Below are 19664 nucleotides of genomic sequence, written 5' to 3'. Positions count from 1 at the left end.
ACTCTGGCTGTTGCCACACACCCAATGCTGTTACTTTTGCTTTATTTTTCTGTCCCTTATTATCCCTTATAAAACTCTGAAAGTTTTGAGGAGTGGGCTTAATTTCTCATACTTTGAAGAATAATTATAAAAATTATTTGGCCTGATGTTATATCTTTGGCTCTAAAAATCTAGTATATCACAAGCAGGAAACACACACATAAATCAGAATATACAAACTAACATTGTTCATGATCTGGGATCTTGGGGAAAAATATTTATTGCTGGGCTATCAAATTTCAAGGTGTGATTGGATAGCAATCTAACATCAGGAAAAGAAAAACTGGAAAGTTCTCAGTTCTTTTGTGATGCAAAAAGCATTGCTTTAACCTTTTGGGAACATTTTTTGTTGTATGAGGAGAAAATTATGTGTTGAACATCACACTGGAAAAAAACAGAATGTATTACACCATAGCTAGCTGAAGAGGTAACAATTATTTGGGATGTCTGCAGAGCTCATTAGTGTCTTGATAGCAAATGATTACAATGCTATTTTTGGCTTTAACTCAAGCTGTTATCCTGATCATGACAACACAATGAGAACTCAAAAAGCTCTACAGGCCTATACTAGAAAATTATATAATTTCATTAATCACTAAGTAATCTTTTAATCTCTTAGATACCAGAACATTTTAGAAAATGAAAATAAATGAGCTGATAAAGTCAAATGGGAAGTAGACTATAGAAACCATTAGTTACTTTTATATTTGCAGCCAAAAGTGAGTATTACCAAAATATTTTGTTCATTTTCATGGTGACTTTTATATCACTACGTTCAGTTTTTCTCAAAGTTCTGTCACACCTTGCACATTAAGTTGCTTTAAAAAAAAAAAAAAGAAAAAAAGTATAAAATCTACAATAGGTGAAGTCTCCCAGGCTGAGTCAAATCAAGCATAATCTAGGCCAAACCTTAAAGTAAGATCACAATGGATTAATATTTTAATATTTGTATATGTGTACACATGTGTACATGTACATGCTTATGCATAATACATATATTATGCATAAGCATGTACATACATGAACCTATACAGCTACTTGATCTTTCCTCTGTGAAAGGCAATGATAAACACTTTACAATACTAATCAGCAGCACTGCTTCCTTCCTTGTCTTTTGCATGTACGAGTCATATTAGAAGATTGAGCTTTTTTGACAGTGCATCTTTGAGTAATGTATTGTTAGGGTGTGGGGTGCAGGCTGTCCTCTTAGAATAGCTGTAGGAACAAAATATACCAAAGGAATTACTCCATGAGTCTTTTAAGCTGACTGACAACCTCCCAATTACATTCTATCTTGAAAAGCCCATGAACTACTTTAAAACCACTTTTTCTGATAGTTTATTCACACAGAGCATGGTTCTACTTTTAAGACATAATTTTAAAACAAAAAATTAACTGAAAGCTGACTTAATGATTTCTTTCAACTATCTCCATAATCTTATTTTGAGACAGAAAATTGCTGTCAAATTTCCCTTGCAAAATTATTTGTTTTAAATTGTTTCTATGTTTTCAGTAACTTATTCCCATGTGTGGGAAGACTCAGGGCATTCTAGCATAAACAGAGCTGCTGTTCTGTGGGAACACCCCCAGTGTGTTACAAGTGCCACCAGTGTGGAGCCCTGGCATGTGTGCCCTTTGTGACACACAGGGAGCCAGTGCTGTGGTTCAGGGACACAGCAAGGCTTTCCTAAAGCATGTCTGCCCAGATACTGCAATGCCATAAGGCCCCTGTATGGTTCAGGGCCAGCAAGCAGATCAGGAGTGGTAGATGATGTAATAATTAGATAGTACAAGAAAACAAAAGGGATAACAGTTTTACTAACAATATGAAAGGGGGAATGTTAATGTGGGTTGTTTCTACCAGCTGGCGTTAAGACTTTCTTGGCATCATTGGTGTGCTTTGCAAACAGGCACATGCTTCTTGCCCTTTCCTCTTTGACTTCTGACTCTACATTACCCCTGAATGTACAGCACATGTCTTCTGCAAGCACCCAGTACTATTTCCATTCTCCTCCCCCCCCCCCCCCATTAAAAAAGTATGTTTTGCCCAGCTCCAGAGCTGTTTACAGAGCTTATATCTCTTCCGCTGTTTCTATCTTCTAAGTTGAAGACACTGCAGAAATCACTGAATCACAGAATGGTTTAGGTTGGAAGGCACCTGTAAAGATCCTCTAATCCAACCTGCCCTGAAATCAGCCAGGATATCTTCAAGTAGATCAGGTTGCTCAGAGCCCAGTCCAATCTCTCATGAAACAGTCCCAGGGGGCTGGGAGTATTATAGCTTCTCTGGGCATCCTGTTCCAATGTCTCAGCAGGCTCATAGAGAAAGACTTCTTCCTCTTACATTGCCTGAATATACTCTCCTTTACTTTAAAACCATTGCAACTTGTCCTATAATTGCAGGCCCTACTAATAGGTCTGTCCCCATCTTCCATCAAAGTTTTGTGTTAGTATTGTATGGCTTCCTGAAGCCTCCTGTTCTCCAGGCTGGACAATCCCAACTCTCTGGGTTCACAGGAGATGTGCTGCAGTCCCCTGAATCTTCTTTGTGACCCTTCTCAGAGCATGGACCAAAGACCATGTATTTCATGTTCAGGGGACCCCAGAGCTGAATGCAGTGGTCTGAAGTCTTTCTGTAGATGGAAGGACAGAGGGGCAGAATCACCTCACTTGACCTGCTGGCCACAGTGCTCTGGATATAGCCCTGGATGTGGTTGGCTTTCTGGTTTCTGGGCTGCAAGTGCACATTGCTGGCTCACATCCAGCTTTTCAAGCACTTTTTCGAGCACATTGCCCTCAATCCTTCATAGAGCATCTTTCAATCCCTTCATCTCTTAGGTGGGATTTGCCTTGACCTGGGTGCAGGATTTTACACTTGACCTTGCTGAGCATCTTTAAATTCACATGAGCCAGTTTGATCTTTTCCATGTCCTTCTGCATGGCAACCTGTCCCTTGGACATGTCAACTGCACCACTCAGATAGGTGTTGCCTGAAAATTCTCTGAGGGTGCACTCAACCCTACTATGTCAGTGATGCCATGTTCACTGTGGGGGAAGTTACACTTTGACCTTCCATTATGGCTCATGCCTACAGAAGCCCTTCTTCTTCTTTGCATCCCTTGCCAGGTTCAGGCACACCTTGACCTTCCCAGTCCTATCCTGTCACAACTGAGCAATGCCCCCATGCTCTTTCCAGCATACCTCTTCCTGCTTCCCTGCCTTTTTATTTCCTTCTTGCCCTTTAGTTTGGCAAGCAGGTCTTGACTCAGCCATGCTGTTGGCTTTCCTTTCCTGTTTTTTTACAGATGGGGATTGAGAGCTCTTGCTCCCTGTGGAATGCACACTTCAAGATATGCCAGCTCTGTTCCACTCCCACTCTGAGAGCAATGGGTCCCATCCACTAGCTCCTTCAACCTAAGAATTGTTGAACTCTGCTGCAGGGAGACACTCCTGTAGCCTGCTGTTGTGCCAGGGAGCTCAAATGGCCTCACATAGGACCACTGTTCATAGGGTTGCAAGATGACTGACTTCAGTCCTCAGCCAGTTTCCATCTTGGCCACAATCCAAGACAGTAATTACTGGAAATTTTCAAAAGTCCGTAACCATAATATTGTTCCACTCAGGCTATGTTTCAGACAAGTAACATTCCTAGGCTATCAGGGGACGACTTCCTATCTCTTGTCACCCTCCTTGCTTAGGACAGTGTTTCTGATAAGTTCAAGGGCAGTTTTGGTGGGGGTGAGGGGGTAGGGGGAGGTATTTGGGGATGTAATACCTCACCACACAAGGATCTTTTACCAAAGGCAATCAATCTTTCACCACTGTAGTCACCTGAACACCCCTCTGCCTTTAAGCAACTTTCATCCAACACACTTCTAAGAAGTGAGACTTGTACACTGAACAACAGGAAATGTAATTTCTTAAGTAATTTGAACTACACCATCTATCAGTCTTAGGGATACAAAAACCACATGACAGACTGGGTATGACAATGATTCTGTATACATGAAGCATACAGTGAGCATTATGAATTAAAATGCTTAACAAGATCTCAACAAAATGATTATACACTTAGCAACCAGCAAAGCAGCCTTTCAATTTTTAACAATGCCCCACAAAGAACAGAAGTGCATCAAAATCTATTTCCTGTATAGTGCAAACATAACTGACACATGAAGTACACAACCATTTCCGAACAGGACAAAAAAACTCACAAAAAACTGATTTCCTGCTCCTCACCAAGAATTTTAAAACAGTTGAAAATGGCTGTCAAAATTCTGGTCCATAAAATTCATTCTGGCTACAAGTAAAATTCTCCCTGAAATACAGGGTTTCAGTTGCTTCAAGTCACTGCAAATTTCAATCACTATTACCATGGAGCAGAATTCATGAGAAGCTAAGAGGTAACAACAGCAAGTAGCTAAGCACTTGTCCTTAGTGTTTTATCATGTCTGCAGGTCAAAGAGGCTGTTCACAGCAGAATCCTATGCTACAGAAAGATTACCTAAGACTTGGCAAGCAAAGGCTTTCCCTCCCACCCAGTCAGAATACCTGCCATACTACTGTCCAACTGTACCTTTGCTTAAAAAGCCCTTCCTTAGAATTCTGCTGACATGTTTTTTTAACAGTCTTGTGTTTATTCTCAGAGAATAACACATTTATGATTACTTCCTCCCTACATGTTTCCCAAACATCACCAAAAACCACATTTCAGAGGCACTCCTTAGGCCTGGGAATACATGGCCAGTACTGTGCATAGTGGATTTTAAGAGCATCACTACCACTTACATGGCAGCTTCCTCCAACAGATCAGTTGTATCTAGAGCAAGTAGAGTCTATTTGTTAACTGCTACAGAACAGCAGCAAATTATTTCTTTTGGTTTGGGAACAACCCAAGTTGATACACTAAGTATCCAAGAGCTCTAACTCAATTTAAAAACATAGGGAAGTGAACTCCAATTTCACACCTGGCTGAAAGTTTGTGATTTTGCAGAAGGTAATACATAAACTGCTGATCATTCAGTAGTGACAAAGCAATATTCTGCTTCTGGAAGTTCATGACAAAACTGAGAGCAGTATACACAGCCTCCAAAGCTTAAAGCATCACAAGTTTTTTCAGTTTCTAGTATTGTCTCTGCAAGGCAATCTGAAAGTCCTGTAAACTCATGCAGTAATTACTACAATTCCCTAAACTTTCATAGCAGCACCTTATGATCTCCTTCTTAATATGAGTCTAAATGCCAGTAATACACAATGTAGGGTACAAATTCATAAGGCATTTATGTTTTTATGTAACGCCAGCTGACTTAATTATTTACACCCAACACTTAACTCAGATCTGTGTGTCAGCTTTCCACACCGGCCTCATCAGGCCATTCAAGCCTGATTTTGTTGCACCCAGAGCAGGTCTCCAACCTGCCTGTATCCGCAGCACATGTGCTCCAGGCTTGGGAGCTGCTTTTTTCCCATGAAGCAATGATCCACACAGTTAAGTAGTACCTTTGTAGACTTTTCAGTACCACAGAGCAGTGAAAAAAAGCACTAGAAATCCCTCTTTCACCAATGCCTCCCAAGACACCACATAGAGCCATTATTGTAGCTACTAGCTTTTAAACAAAATTCTGGCTCTCCATGCTACAGCATACTGAGATCAGAGGCACACAGGGCAAATCCACAGTACCAATATTCCACTGCTCTAGCAGGGGACCTCCTGAGTAATACATACAAGCCTCTTTTTCAGTTCAGTGCACAGATTAGGATCCTTTTCAAGACAGATGTACTACCAAATAGCCAATTAAAGGATTGTTTTAAATTGATCAGCTCAGAATTTGTGTTTGTAAGTATTTGTGTATTTTCATGAATACTACATTTCAGTGAAGTAAAACATGTAAAAAAAGGTGACAAATCTTCTGGATAAGACCATTTATTTTAACAAACAGATGAGTCTTTAAGATGAACTGGAGGCTGCAACAGCTGCTCTCTTGGGCTTCGGTGTGGTTCCCTCACGGAATCCATTCCTGCAAGTAGAAATATGGTTACCACTTTTTGAGTTGATTCCTGCTGGAGGTTATTTTCTGACAGGCATGTTTTAGATGAAGCTCACTATCTTTTTTCAATTTATCTAAGTAATGCACTGAAATCGCTACAAAGTTCATCCACTCAGACCTTTCTATAAAGAAACACATTATTAAAAATTGTCTTGAATAGCAGTATGGTTTTCACTCTCTTACACTGAAGTAAACTAAAGTTCTTGAAACAGAAAGGTTTCATTATTTGAGTGAACACTGCAAATACAGCTCAGCTGCTGAAATCACATCTTAATTCACATTCCCTCTAAGCAAAGTAATTCAACTAAACAGGTCCTGTGAGTGAAGCCTATTTCTTACAAAAATCCTCTATGCCTCCAACCACACTCTTCAGCCCTAAGCTTGCTTTTGCATGACACTTTACTTGAGCAACACAGTGGAAAGCAAACTACAGCTGCACACTGGAAGGTGTTTTATGGCTGCCACTGGAAAAGAATGAGCTAACCAAAACAAATGAATTGATCCCTCAACCACATCCAAGACTGTGACTTAAAAATCTCCTACCTTTTGCTCATAAAGCCAATCTACATTTTTATGACAGCACTCCTGAATTACACGGTATTTGTCATATAGCTTTTCTGTGTAGTAGAACAGAAACTACAGAGTTCCATGGGAATCATACAATACCCCCATTACCTCCCAAGTACAACTCAAACGCTTTGTAACAAGTCTTAGAAACTTGCAACTCAGGATCTGATGTACTACCCATTTAATGCTGACTAAACTCTAAACAAAGAGAGGGATCAGAAGTTACTCCTGTCCTGAACTTTTTTCTGAGTGAGCAAATGGGGAATGGAGTGCATTTTGAGACTTACCTCTATAAAACTCCCCACCTCAGTGCAATCATCTGCTTAACTGAATCACAAATAGATGCAATACCACACAAAGCATTATTAGATGTGGGCTTCTTATTACAACAACCTGTGCTCTGGTACTACCTTCATTTAGTAGAAACACTGCAACTTTTTGCACACCCTTTGTCTTACAAGTAAGTTTTTTTTCACCCTCAAAGGAGGCTAAAATGCAGGTAAGTATATAAAGCACATTATTTCATATTTAAGTAATGAAATCATAAATAATATTTAAGTCATGAAGTAATAAATCATCCCCCATTAAGTGGTACTAGAACAAAATAAAAAAGTTAACTTTGAAGGGTGAATTTTGTCATTAAGTTGTATCTATGCAGGGTTTCACGCCATGCAAGCGTGTAATAAAATGTTATACCTGAATCGACGGTAGACCTTTTTCAGGTGCCTCATGCGACCGGTACCAGTGGTGTTGCGTCTTTTAGCCTTTGCACTCCAGTTATCTAAAATATGTAAGTTATTGTTATTTACCTGAACCAAATAATTTTAGTTGCATGTTATATTTTTATTATACAATTATTTAAGCTGACAGAAAGAAAAAAAATTGACGATCATTTAAGTCAGTTTCTATGCAGTAATACTGCATATTACCTACCATACAGTTAAATCATCATTAATTTGAACAAAACTCCAAAATTCAAAATAACAATTTTTCTCCTTCAGTCAAGCTACTGAAGGAAAAGAAACATGTTTTTTTTAAACTAGAGCCAGTTAAAAGTTTGTGACTTACACTTTCTCTTACGCTTAGCAGGGTAACCACATTTCCCGCAGGTCGATTTTTGCAGATGGTACGCCTTGGACCCACATCGACGACACAGGGTGTGTGTTTTATTTCGTCGTTTACCAAACGACGATGTACCCTTCGTCTGAAAAGCATTTCAAGACACAGAAATATCACTAACATTTCCAAGTCAAGAAACTAAAATAACAAACCTTTAAAAACCGAGCGCAAACCGAGTCGTGTAAACACGTCAGACAACTCAGTTCTAGCTGCAAGTAGACTCCATTTTTAGGTCTCATTGCCGCCATTCCTTACGTGACGCCGCCCCCGTGCTGAAGTAAAAGCCACGGGACATTTATATCGTCTCCCCTCTCCTCACACCTACCACGCTAAGGCAACAAATTTCCCTCTCCCGACGAAAAGCGACTAACTTCACACACAGCAGCCGCACTCAGCCTTGGCGACCGAACCCGCTCTTGCTACGTTACTGCCCGGCTGCTCGGCCACAGTAGCAGCAGGTACGAGGCAAAGTCCCCAGAGCGCCCGCGACCCCAGATCACATCACGGCCTCCTGGCCGGTCCGGCGTGGCAGTCGCACCCGCCGCCGGCCCCCGACCCCGGCGCCCAGCCCGGCCGCGGCACCACCACCACCCCCCGGCCCCGTCACAGTACGGGGCCTCCCCCCGCGGCGCCCCCGGCCTGGCACAGCGGTGGATGGCGGCGGATGGCGGCGGATGTCGCGCGAGCGGGCCCAGCACTCACCATCTTCGCCGGCCGCCAGCACCAAAGAGGCCGCGCCCCGCCCCGCTTCCGCCAAGGCCCCGCGAGCGCTTCCGGGGGCGGCCGCTCGGGCGGGCCCGGGCCAGGCGCTGTGGGAGGAGGCGCCCGGGCGGGTACGGAGCTGGGCTGGGTAGCGCCGGCACGGCGGGTGTGGAGCGGGGCCGGGTAGCGCCGGCACGGCGGGCCCGGCGCTGGGCACACCGAGGCTGCCCCTCTGCAGCAGCGCCCGCGCTGCCAGGCGAGTGCCTCAGCGCCGAGTCCTGACCCTGCTCACAGCGACAGTCGAAATTACTTTCATGGAATCACTGAATCACCAGTTTTGGGAGAGATCCACAAGACTATCCAGTCACTCGTCCACCCAGCACTACGCTAAACCCTAAACCACCTTCCGGGTAACCAATTTCTGACCACCCGAGCAGTGACAAAGTTTTTAATGTGAATCTCCCATCTCTCAGGCCATTTTCTGTTGTCCTCTCTGTAAGTACAGTAGAAAAGAACCGGCCCCCACCTGAGTACACTTTCAGGTAGTTGTAGAGAGCAATGAGGTCTGATAGGTGAGTTTTAATGCGTGAAATTCAGGCACAGGCTAGTCTACTCTTGCCTGTAATACGTAACTTTCAAGGAAAGCTGCCTGGAACAACAGGTCCTCCTGTACACTCTTTGTCCGTGTCCTCCCCCAGACCCCTCCACGGTGCTAGACAGTCTGCCTGAGATCAAAAGCATTGCAATGGACATCATGGGCACAAAAAAGGGACGTCCTCACAGCACCAAGCCTGAGTACAAGAAACATCTGAACAGTGCTCTGGTCACATGGTGTGATTCTTGAGGCTGTCTTGTGCCTGGCCAGGAACTGGTTGATGATCCCTGTGGGTCCATTCCAACTCAGCATATCCTGTGATTGTCTGAAAATATACTATTACAATCCTTACCTGCCTGCCTACTATGCATCTTCAGTAGACTTACAATCTATACACAGTTTTATCTTGAGAGAGTTCATTTCAGGGGAAATTGGAGAAATTTATATATATCTCATTACCAGATCATTACCTTCTCAACCCAAACAGAGCCAGAAATTGATGCTATAGGCAGTTTATTTATCTTTGTAGAGTTATGCAATTTGTCCTACAGTACTTGAGGAAAGCATGTCTTTTTCTGGTAGGCTAGATCTTACTCCTTATTTACTGACTAAAAATGCAGCTTTTCCCAAATATAGTTGTTTGGCCCTACCAGAAGCCAACATACTATAGCAATCCTCCCACTATGAATGAGTGGAACCCCTGTGACATGGGGCTCGTTGATCAGAAAAAGAGATAGTTCCATGGCACGTCCCCAAATTAGTGAAGCTGTGTCTGACCTGCTGCATTTTCACTCCTGGACATATCATGTTCATATGGGTGTCTAAATATTAATTCATCTTTACTTTTTTTGGAGTGCAGCCTGTTGTTGAATTCTTTTGGTGCTAATTTGTGTAGTGAGAGGCCTTTGACCTCTGCTAATGTTGAGGGATGGGGTAAAAAAGCCATTTTGACTTCAGCGGCATGGCTTCCAGACCCAGAAAGGTGTGGCTTAGGCTATTCACTTAGTTCTCTCATTTTTGGGTGGCAGTTTCTGTTTCTGAAATAATAGAAATCTTTGCCTGTATTCATTTTACCTCACATGAAATCCAGACGTTTACTCCGTCCATGGTCTTGCAGTAGTTAAAAAGCACAGATTGGTTCTAAATGTCAAATCATCACATATTAAATTAGGTGTCTGGAGTAGGGTGAAAAAATGATCCTTGGGAGGCACCCTTCATCTGTGAATTCTAAGAGAAGCCTAGGCAGGCCCCTTAGATTGGTCACATAGGTAGCTGAAGTTAAGTAAAATTAATTTTATCCTGACTTGACTCAATGATTATATTTTATAACAATTTCTAATACCAGAAATCAAAAGAGAAATCACAGTTGTTCTTAGGATGAAATGCCATTCAGAAAAGAAAAAACAGAAACAAAACAAACCACTTAAACAGTATGAATATATCCCACAGGCTGAACTTGAGTCATATTTTTCCCAGCAACCTTGCTGTGTGCCTTTTATCTAGTGCCTCCTTTGCTCTTTCTTTCTCACTAAATCTCAGAAATCTGGAAGATGGCATGGACATTGGACAGGTGCCATGGCAACAAGCCTCCAAAGGAAGTCTGTTGGTTTGGCTGCCTGCAAGAATATGCAGGAATTATTCCTGTCCTTTGTGGGATAAAAATAATCTTCATTTACACGTCTTCAAACCTGTTCAGAAAGAAAGATTTTTGCTGTCATCATGCATTTGTCTTTAGTATTCAGAAATACTTTCAGGGTAGAGAACGGGCAGAGCTGTGGCTGACCCAGTACTCTTCCAGAAGGTCTTAGCCCATGTGAAGTTCACAGGGGAGAAGAGAGTTCATTGCCCATTGCTCAAAACCCACAGGCTCAAAACCCATGTACTGGCAGCTGCTGAATGGCACCAGTCTAAATTCAGCACTGACTAATTCACACTGCTTCTTTGCTGCATAGGAAGTAATCCAAAATTTAGAAGGTGACATGTCTGGATTTCAGAACTGTCTTTTTGATGTAGGAAACAGCAGTCTGTCACTGCAGCTGATATCCCATCACAGCTTCTGTAAAGCAATTTTGGTCCAGCCAGGTTTGTTGATGGAAAAAGCCCTTTGTTGTGCCAGCAAACAGTGATCCTATTAATCTTCTATACTAGGGTGTATTGAATACCATATTCTGCACCATGTTCAGCATCCTGGCTGATCTGGTTGGGGTTAAAAGACTGAAGTAAAAAATAGATATGCCTTTAGAAATAAACCTTAGAGTTAAGTATAGTTCCGGGACAGGGAGACCAGAACAGGGTCCAGCTAGACCTTAGAGAGGAACGGGTGTGTGAGCAACAAGTAACCTCAGGGGCATTTGTTTTGCTCAGGTTTGATGTCACGCTATTACATCACACCATCACTGGGGTGCAGTATAGCCAGACACACCCTGTGGTGTGACTTGCTTCAAAAAACAGAATTTAACTGGTTTTACAGAACTTGAACTGCTGAAAGGACTAATGTGTGACAAACAGACACAAAAGATATCCAGGCAATGTCTAATGTCATCGTATTGCATCACTTGTTTGTGCACATATGTAGCACCCTTTGCACAAGCAGGGGTGAGTTAAAGGGATGGGAATAGTGAAAACTCAACCTTCATATACAGATGTTTGAAGCTAGCCAGCACTTATTATTATCTTCAATTATCTTCAGTGGTGCAGACAAACAGAAGTCTTTATTTCTTAGTGTGATCTCTTTATTTTTTTATGTGATCAAAGGAATGCCTTTCGGTATCCTCCTGAATATTGAACATTTTGACATAGATAACAGCATCCCAGGAATGCTACAGGAAAGCTGAGGAATTTGAGGGCAACATTTTCATGAGGGTTGATTTGGCTGCCTTTGTTTCTGGCTTTCATCCTGATTTTCAGAGGTAAGTATCTCAGTTGGAATTAGTGGGGAAGACACTGATTATTTGTTACTTAGCAGGCAGGAGCAGCATCACTTCATTTGTATAATATCCAGATTCTTCAGTTTGAAAACTTTTTTGAGTTTGAACCAGAAACGTTGGTCACCACAAGATGACAGTAGAGTTCAAGTAAAACCTTTATACTAAACAGTAAAAACTCTCTGTTTTTACTGAGAGTAAAAAGTAGCAGTAAATTAGGTTAATAAATTGAAATAGTAATGAATATTATCCATACAGTTCTTACATCTCTATGACAAAACAGAAAATTATAGCAAACAAGAGTGCTTATGAATAAGCCTGTTGTATCCTGCTAAGAAACAAATAAGCATAATATAAAGGTCTTTTTATTTCTTTAAGATGAAATTGGGTACAAGAAAATTGAACAGCTGACACTAACTTCTGGAATAGCTTGTTAAAATACAGTGGAAGTGATAAAAAAATTATAACAACTCAGTATTTTTTAACTACAATTCTGTTGCAGCTTTCCAGTACCTAAAGGGTGCTTAAAAGTAGGATGAAGGGAGACTTTTTACATGGGCAAGGGGACATGGCCTTAGGCTGAAGAAAGGCAGGTTTAGAGTCGGTATTAGAAAGAAATTATTTACTGTCAGGGCAGGGATGCACTGGGACAGGTTGCCCAGAGAAGCTGTGGGTGTCCCATCTGTGTAAAGGTTCAAGACTAGGCTGGATGTGGCTGGTCTAGAAGAACATGTCCCTTTCTGTGGCAGGCGGGGTTGGAACAAGATGATCCTTAAGGTCTCTTTCAACACAAACCATTCTGTTATTCTGTTGTCTCTCCTCAGCATCAGAGGAGAGAGATATTAGAAAATATCCTTCAGACCACCTTGGGGATGGCACTAATACTTGTAGATCATGGCAGAAGCATGACTACCATCATGAACATAGCAGGAAAAGCTCCCCACCCACTTCTTCAGCTGCCTTTAATCTTTGTCTTGGAGTTCTTGTGGGGTTCTTGAAGAATCCTGGTTTCTTCCCCACTAGAAACCATACTAGAATCTTTCTTGTTCCATCTGGCAAGGGGAACAGGGAGAGCATATTTCTTCTCAGCAGAGGTAGGAACAAGCCTGGGACACACTTGCTCCACAGTGCAACAGAATTCAGAAAATTCAGAATTTTAAAATGTCTCTAGTTTCTGTTTGTTTGGGTTTTTTTTTTGTTTGTTTGTTTTTTTGGTTTTTTTTTTTTGCACTGGTTCTGGTTTTGTTTAGTTTGGATTCTTTTTTGTTTTCTTTTTAATGCCTATGCTTAGATACAGTACAGGGTTGTGGGGCTTTGTTGCACCAAAGTAATTCTCAGAGGGGGTTTCACTAATAGCAGAGGTGGTTGCATGGCAGTTTGGGCTGAGGACCAAACAGGGTGCATAGGAGAAACCACAAGTTCCTTTACAAGGTGACAGCCATTTAATTCTCTGTTCTATAACAACAAAATATTCTTGTTAGTATTATTTTGATAAAAAACAACCTTTCTTGGTCTTGTCTTGTTTGACACTGGTGTTTTAAAACTTTGTTGCATTATTCATGCACAAATGTATGCACACACAAGCTTAGAGCAAAATTTTCATTGGGGAGTTAGCAAAAGTATTTGAGCTACCACCATCTGGTGTTGTAGTCTGAATCACATTCCAGGTGGAAACGCCTAGCTTCTAACCACATGCCTCTTACATTGCAGCAGAAAATATTTTAGTGAGTTGTGAGGAAAATGTTTGTACCAGTACAGACTGCAAAGTACTGGACTTAATTTTCCTTCAGATGGTTCTGGAATTTTTGAGAAAAGGCTGGTCAAATAGTTGTCTGAAATGACATAGATTTGGTGGATCTTGTAGTGGGAAGGCAAATAAGCTGGATGACCTTCTAAAGTTCCTTCCAGCTGTACTTTTGTCATGCTGTGATTTCATAAGAGGCCTCTAACTATAGAGACATAACTGTATCTCTAATCTCTCAGGCTGTCATTTTCTCAGAAAAATGCATTTGACCAATTTTATACTTGGAAAAAAAAGGTCAGATCTTCATGAATTCTGCTTTCAAATTTTGTCTACTTTTCCCGTTGCGGTGGCTGGCCAAATAAGTTCTGTGTCCCCTTTCTTACATACCCACTGACAGGCCTGCATTTTAAACATCCATCCCTCTCCTGTGTTATGAAAGTCTCTGACTTGCATTTTTGGAGTTATTCTAAAGCACATTAAGCCCAAAAGATTGATTATTGAAAATAATTATATAATTGAAAAGCAAATGTTACCTAGTCATGACCCCAGCTAATCAGAGATTAGCTGAGTAGGTCAGAGCATGGTGCTAATAGCACCAAGATTGTGGTTTTGATCCCTATATGGGCCATTCATATAAGAGCTGGGCTCCATCATGGTTTCCAATTCAGAATATTCTGTGATACATTTGTGTATCTTTCAGTGCAGACACATACACAGATGGTATATAGTTTGCTGTATTAAAAATGTTTTCCTTCTTTTGCACTAGAAAAATATCAAAAGCTTGTGTCACTTATAGCTGGACATAGCCTATACCTAAACCCAAGCATTATGGTTGAAATTTGCTAACTTGGAAGCTGAGGATCTAAAAATAACTTAAAATGTCAATTCTTTCATACTTCCAAATGTTTTATATGAATGATACATGGGCATAATCTTTGGAAAAGAAATGCAGTATCAACTGGTTGGGAAAAAAACATCTCTTTCCTGCAAAAGTGTTGGAAGTAAAAGTCTTTGGCTATCTTACCCTCTCAATTTTCTCACTTTTTACATGGCATTAAATGCTTGGTTAGTTATGTCTTTGCCATTACATTCCCTCCGTGTGCTTCTCAGCTCTGCTTTAAGTGCATATGTGAATGACTTTATCTTTTGTAATAGTCTGATTTTAATAAATGTGAATGCTTTTCCTTCTCACCAGCCATTCCTTAGAACATAGCTTGGTATTCTCCTCCTGGAAATGCTGGAGAAATGCAGAGACATGCCTTTTACACCGCATTCTGTCTTCCAAAGTAAGCAGGTAATTCAATTTTACAGGGCTCATCCAGGTTTGGCACTTGTTAGTGTTAAAAGAACTGGTACAGCACATACAGGGTAAATTTTCAAATTTCTCATGTATATTGCAATTACAAGTATCCATGTATGTGAGTAAATGCAAAGCTGTGCACAAAATATAACAGATCTGATTTTCTTTTGGAAAAATGCATTTCTCACATGTATTTATTGTTTATAAGTTTCAAGTTTTACTTTATATCTAATATTCAGGAAGAAAGTTAAGTGTCTGCAGTAAGTGGAAGGTCAAAGAAGAGGCCACTGAAGAAAATTGGGGCATTCACGTTTAATCTGAAAACCAGAAAATTAGCCTAGCATATTAGTTGTTTGTATATGTATTTACTTTATCTTATATCTCACTACAGGAGTCCTAAAGAATTTACGTTTTTCTTGCTCTGGGACTACTAAAAATGATTGCTTTCCCTGGTCACCCTGTCCGTTCTCTAGAAATAAAAATATAAGCTCACTTTAATGTAGAAAAACCTATCACTTACATAGCATGCTTTACCCTTTATAGATTTATGGGGGTTGCTTTTAATTTTTGCATGTGAGACACAAGCTTTAAAAAAAAAAAAGGCTTTGCAGTGGAACAGACAAATTTAAGTTTTATGTTTACTAAAGATAAAGTGTTATTCCCCAGGTAAAATAAGTTCACTTTTCTTCTTCAAAATCACTGTTGCATTTTATTATTTTCATCGGCTGAGAACCTTCCCTAAGTACAAATCAATTGCTAACAAAGGTCAGCTCAACTTTGCAGTTGTAAATGCTATCTTCTGTTTATTCTGGAATGTTTTCCCTGTATCAGGCATTTTCAGTTTTGCATTTACTGGAACTGAGGCATACTGACTCCATCAGGGAATTCCCCTAACACCCATGCACAATTTCCCTCTTACACTACTTCATTTTACCAAAAATAGAGGACAAAATAAGGCCTAACCTTATTAGTGTGTGTAAAGAGGACACAGAAAATAAATGGAGCTTTTTGATCACAAAATGGAACTTACAATCCTCTGGCCACAAGACACCTAGATTAGACTAACACACACAGCTTGGACAGTCTTCCAGATGATGCAGGGCAAACTCAATTTCTCCAGCAGATGGCAGAGAATATGCCAGATTTAGATTATCCCTTAGTTAGTCCTTGTTAACCAATTGCACAGTGTTCAGCAGAGCTTGAACATACATTAGGGAAAGATGTAGCCTAGAAAGTGCCTGCTCAATAAAGGAAGAATGTCTGAGAGAATGTTGCACTGTGTAAAGGTCACAAAACTGTGACAAGTATAAGCCTACTTATTATATTTAAACAGCAGAATGAAATATGGTAGCCCTCCCAGTAACAGTGTCAGTAATTTACTTATTCTGCTCCATGTCTTGACCATTTTACAAATTTGTAATTGACCTCACTGCAAAACTGATCACCAACCTTTTTCAGGGTACCTTTCTCATGGCTGATGCATGCTTTTACATGAAAGAAACTACATGTCCCAGCTTAAAACCCAGCTAGGATCTAAGCCACTTGCAGCTGCTTGCTCATCCCACAACAGTGGGATTAAGGAGAGAATCAAAAGGGTAAAAGCCTGAAATCCTGTGGGCTGAGATAAAGAGGGTTTAACAGGAAAAAAGCTGTGCAAACAAGAAAATCAAAATAAGGAATTCTTTCACCGCTACACATGATTAGGTAGGTGTTCAGCCATCTCAAAGAGAGCAGAGTACCATCACACATAATGGTTATGTCTTGTGAAGACAAACATTATCACTCCAAATGTCCCCCAGTATCACCTTCTTCTCCCCACTTCATATACTGAGCATGATGTCATATGGTTTGAAATATCCCTTGGGTCAGTTGTCCCAGCTGTGCCTCTTCCAACCTCCCACAAGCCCCCTCCAGCTTCCTTGCCAGCATGGCAGTGGGAAAAGCAGAAAAGGCCTTGGCTCTGTGCAGTCCCTGCTCAGCAACAATAAAAACATCTCTATATGTTTATTAACCCTGTGTTCAGCACAAATCTGAAACATAGCCTTGTACTAGCCAATGTGAAAAAATTAACTCTACCCCAGCAAAAAACAGCACACCTGCTTTTCATTGCTGTCTCTAAAGACCAAAATATGTATTCACCAGTACATGAGTAGCATTATGTACCTCTCTTGCCAGGAGGCCTTTTCAAAGAATGAAACAGGAGGCTTCCTTGTATGTTGCTATCACAAACCTTATATTTTATATTCTCTCTTTGGAATTATCAATATATATCTCTTTTTTTTAATCATTTATAAATATCTCAAAGTTATTTGCTAGTTCTAAAAGTCTGTTTGCTGAATATTTTCTTCTAGCTATCAAAAGTTCTAAAGAACCTCCACCTCTGTCAGAAACACCATACTTTTGATTACTTTCATGATAGTCTTTCAACCAAATAAGTATAGAATGGGATGTCTTCTCGGGTTTCACAGAAGGTGGGGACAAGTCCAATCTCCAGAGATGAAGATTCTTTCAGAGATGTTTAGTGATATGGTCTCCACTATCAGATAAAGCATTTCCTACTTGTATAACTCCAACTAATCAAAACTGTTGCATAAAAGAAATTGGATGGCTAGATAGAAAGAAGTTTTCTGAGAATTTTATAGCTGGAAATAAAAAAGTACATCATTAATACGGTCACAGTGACCCTGTGCTTCAGTCATGCTCCTTTTAACTGAACTGCAAGTACAGACAGAAGCCAGAATAGTTCACTATGCTTAGAAGCTTGTTGTGGAAGAAACAGCAAATGTTGAACACATCTAAACTTCTCTGGGTTCAGGTGAATCTCTGCAACTGCATTATCCCTTTCTTATTACTGGTACATGTTTTCAATTATCACAGTCTGCTGGTGGATATGTGCATAGCCAGTCCAGAATGAGGGAGAGCCAGAGACAAGGCTGTGTCGCTTCTGTTTCTACACAATGCACTGCATCTCTCTTGCCTCTATGAAAGTTTGTAAAACCTTACTTTATCTGTTGAACTTTGTTTCCATATGGAAGATATCCACAATAGCTTATTCCAGGAAGTTTCACAGTAGCAGTTAGGGTTAATTACTGACTTCTCAAGTAAGCTGACAAAATTAAAATGAGTTTCAGATGGTCCTGAAAATGCTGTAGTTCAAAAAGGTATCCTAGTAAGATCTGTTTCTTTGAAGTCCTGCCTTCATTTTGTTCCCTAACTCTCCTCTATAGCAAAGGAGACTTTGTTCTGCTTATTGGAAAACATTTTTAAGGTTTTAATTTCAAGATACTTGGAAATTTTCAGAGGGAGGCTAATGGACTTTGATGAAAGATTTTGTTCAAGGTTTTTGGTGCTTGAGGCATTTTAGCTTTTCAACTAGTTACAATAATAAGTCTAGAATATATTCACTGATTCAGAAAGAACCAGAAATATAAAAGCATGGGTAAGGTTCCTAATGGTTGATACTTGACATTCTATTCACTCTACAGAGAAATCAGAAAGAGATGATATTTTAAAAGGCATGAAGACCTCAGGCCAGAAGATACTTGGATTATCAATGTGAGATACTGCTCTCTCAGGCAGTCATACAAAGCTCCTCATGAATTTATTAAACTGTAGGAATTAAACTTAGAGTAAACAATGCAGAAAAATACAGGGAAAAAAATCAGCAAAAACTTAAATCCTTGGATTGTGAAAAATTTGCTTTGTTTGGGCCTGAGGAGTAACTGCTTGGAACAGGATCTGCAGTCCTCCCTGTAGTTTAACCCCTAATTTATACCTTTATACACTGCGTATGGTACTGTGTTACTATTAACACAAATGGAATAATACTTTTACTCTAGCCTATTTCATATGAGTTAGCATGTTTAAAGTGCTTAAGTCTTGATACCAGCCCTCTGGTTCACTATATTCACTTGTTTTATGTATGTGTGAGCCCCTCTGTTGCTGGACACACAGAAGCATATAGATCTGCTGTAGGTACAGTACCTCTGCACACAGCTGGCACATGAGCTCTCAGAAGAGCTTCTGCAGAAACCCTTGACCCCTCTGGGCAAGATTTTTTGGAGAAGGACTCAAAGTGGATCTAATCATGCTCCCGAGCCTTGGTGATTAAGACCATAGAAAATCCCTCTTATGTTTACTGGCCATACGATGTTTGCTGTCATCTCCCCAGACAGATGGTCTGAATCTGAGCAGTTTTTGTCAGCCTGAAGGTAGAATGTCTCAGGGAGGCAAGTATCAGTAACAGTAACAATGAAAAATAAATATTCACTTTCAGTGAACAGATAAATCAGGCCTGTCTAGGCAACAGATCACTCGATAGTATGGTGCATTTGGATGCCACAGTCCTGTCCAGGGGAGTCCTTTGAAGCAGTGAGCACTGTCTGCTAATCTAGGATGAGCAGAAACCGGAAGAGTTTGTGCAAGGTGATGATACACTGGCACTTGAGCAGATGGAGTGGCTGGCTACATCTGCAAACAGAAGGTTCTCTTGCTCTTCTTGTTTTCCCACTTCCCACCTCTTTTGTGCCATCTCTGTTGTGCCATGTATGTTTTTACTCTCTCTATGGGTCTGTTACTCAGCAGACCTTTCTGGGAGAAGACCTAACCTAACAACCTAACAGTTCAA

At 40.7% G+C, this 19664-nt stretch overlaps 2 protein-coding genes across 8 annotated transcripts in view; one reads left to right on the top strand and one right to left on the bottom strand.

Annotated features, from left to right (window-relative positions):
* Positions 1 to 5946: 5946 nt before the first annotated feature.
* Positions 5947 to 8758, bottom strand: RPL37 (ribosomal protein L37). Its single transcript, XM_086869569.1, has 4 exons — positions 8475 to 8758; positions 7722 to 7857; positions 7350 to 7434; positions 5947 to 6056 (listed from the first exon to the last, which is right to left on the bottom strand). Exons 1-4 carry the CDS (start codon positions 8475 to 8477, stop codon positions 5987 to 5989), a joined length of 294 nt encoding a protein of 97 aa, XP_086725695.1. The 5' UTR covers positions 8478 to 8758; the 3' UTR covers positions 5947 to 5986.
* Positions 8010 to 19664, top strand: part of C7 (complement C7) — a 38303-nt gene continuing 26648 nt past the window's right edge. Inside the window, exons 1-3 of one of the 7 annotated variants that reach the window (XM_086869563.1) lie at positions 8010 to 8230; positions 11824 to 11978; positions 14933 to 15031. In XM_086869563.1, coding sequence (XP_086725689.1) covers positions 14972 to 15031 — 60 coding nt within the window. In that variant the 5' untranslated portion in view covers positions 8010 to 8230; positions 11824 to 11978; positions 14933 to 14971. Of the gene's footprint in view, positions 8231 to 8408; positions 8970 to 11823; positions 11979 to 14932; positions 15032 to 19664 lie in introns of those variants that run through there. The other 6 variants (XM_086869566.1, XM_086869562.1, XM_086869567.1 and 3 more) reach the window with 6 other exon arrangements.

This window comes from Cyanistes caeruleus, chromosome Z (assembly GCF_971803275.1).
Source record: "Cyanistes caeruleus chromosome Z, bCyaCae1.hap1.1, whole genome shotgun sequence".
In the NCBI taxonomy this organism is placed as follows: Eukaryota; Metazoa; Chordata; class Aves; order Passeriformes; family Paridae; genus Cyanistes; species Cyanistes caeruleus.
This window is presented reverse-complemented; position numbering and strand designations above follow the sequence as displayed.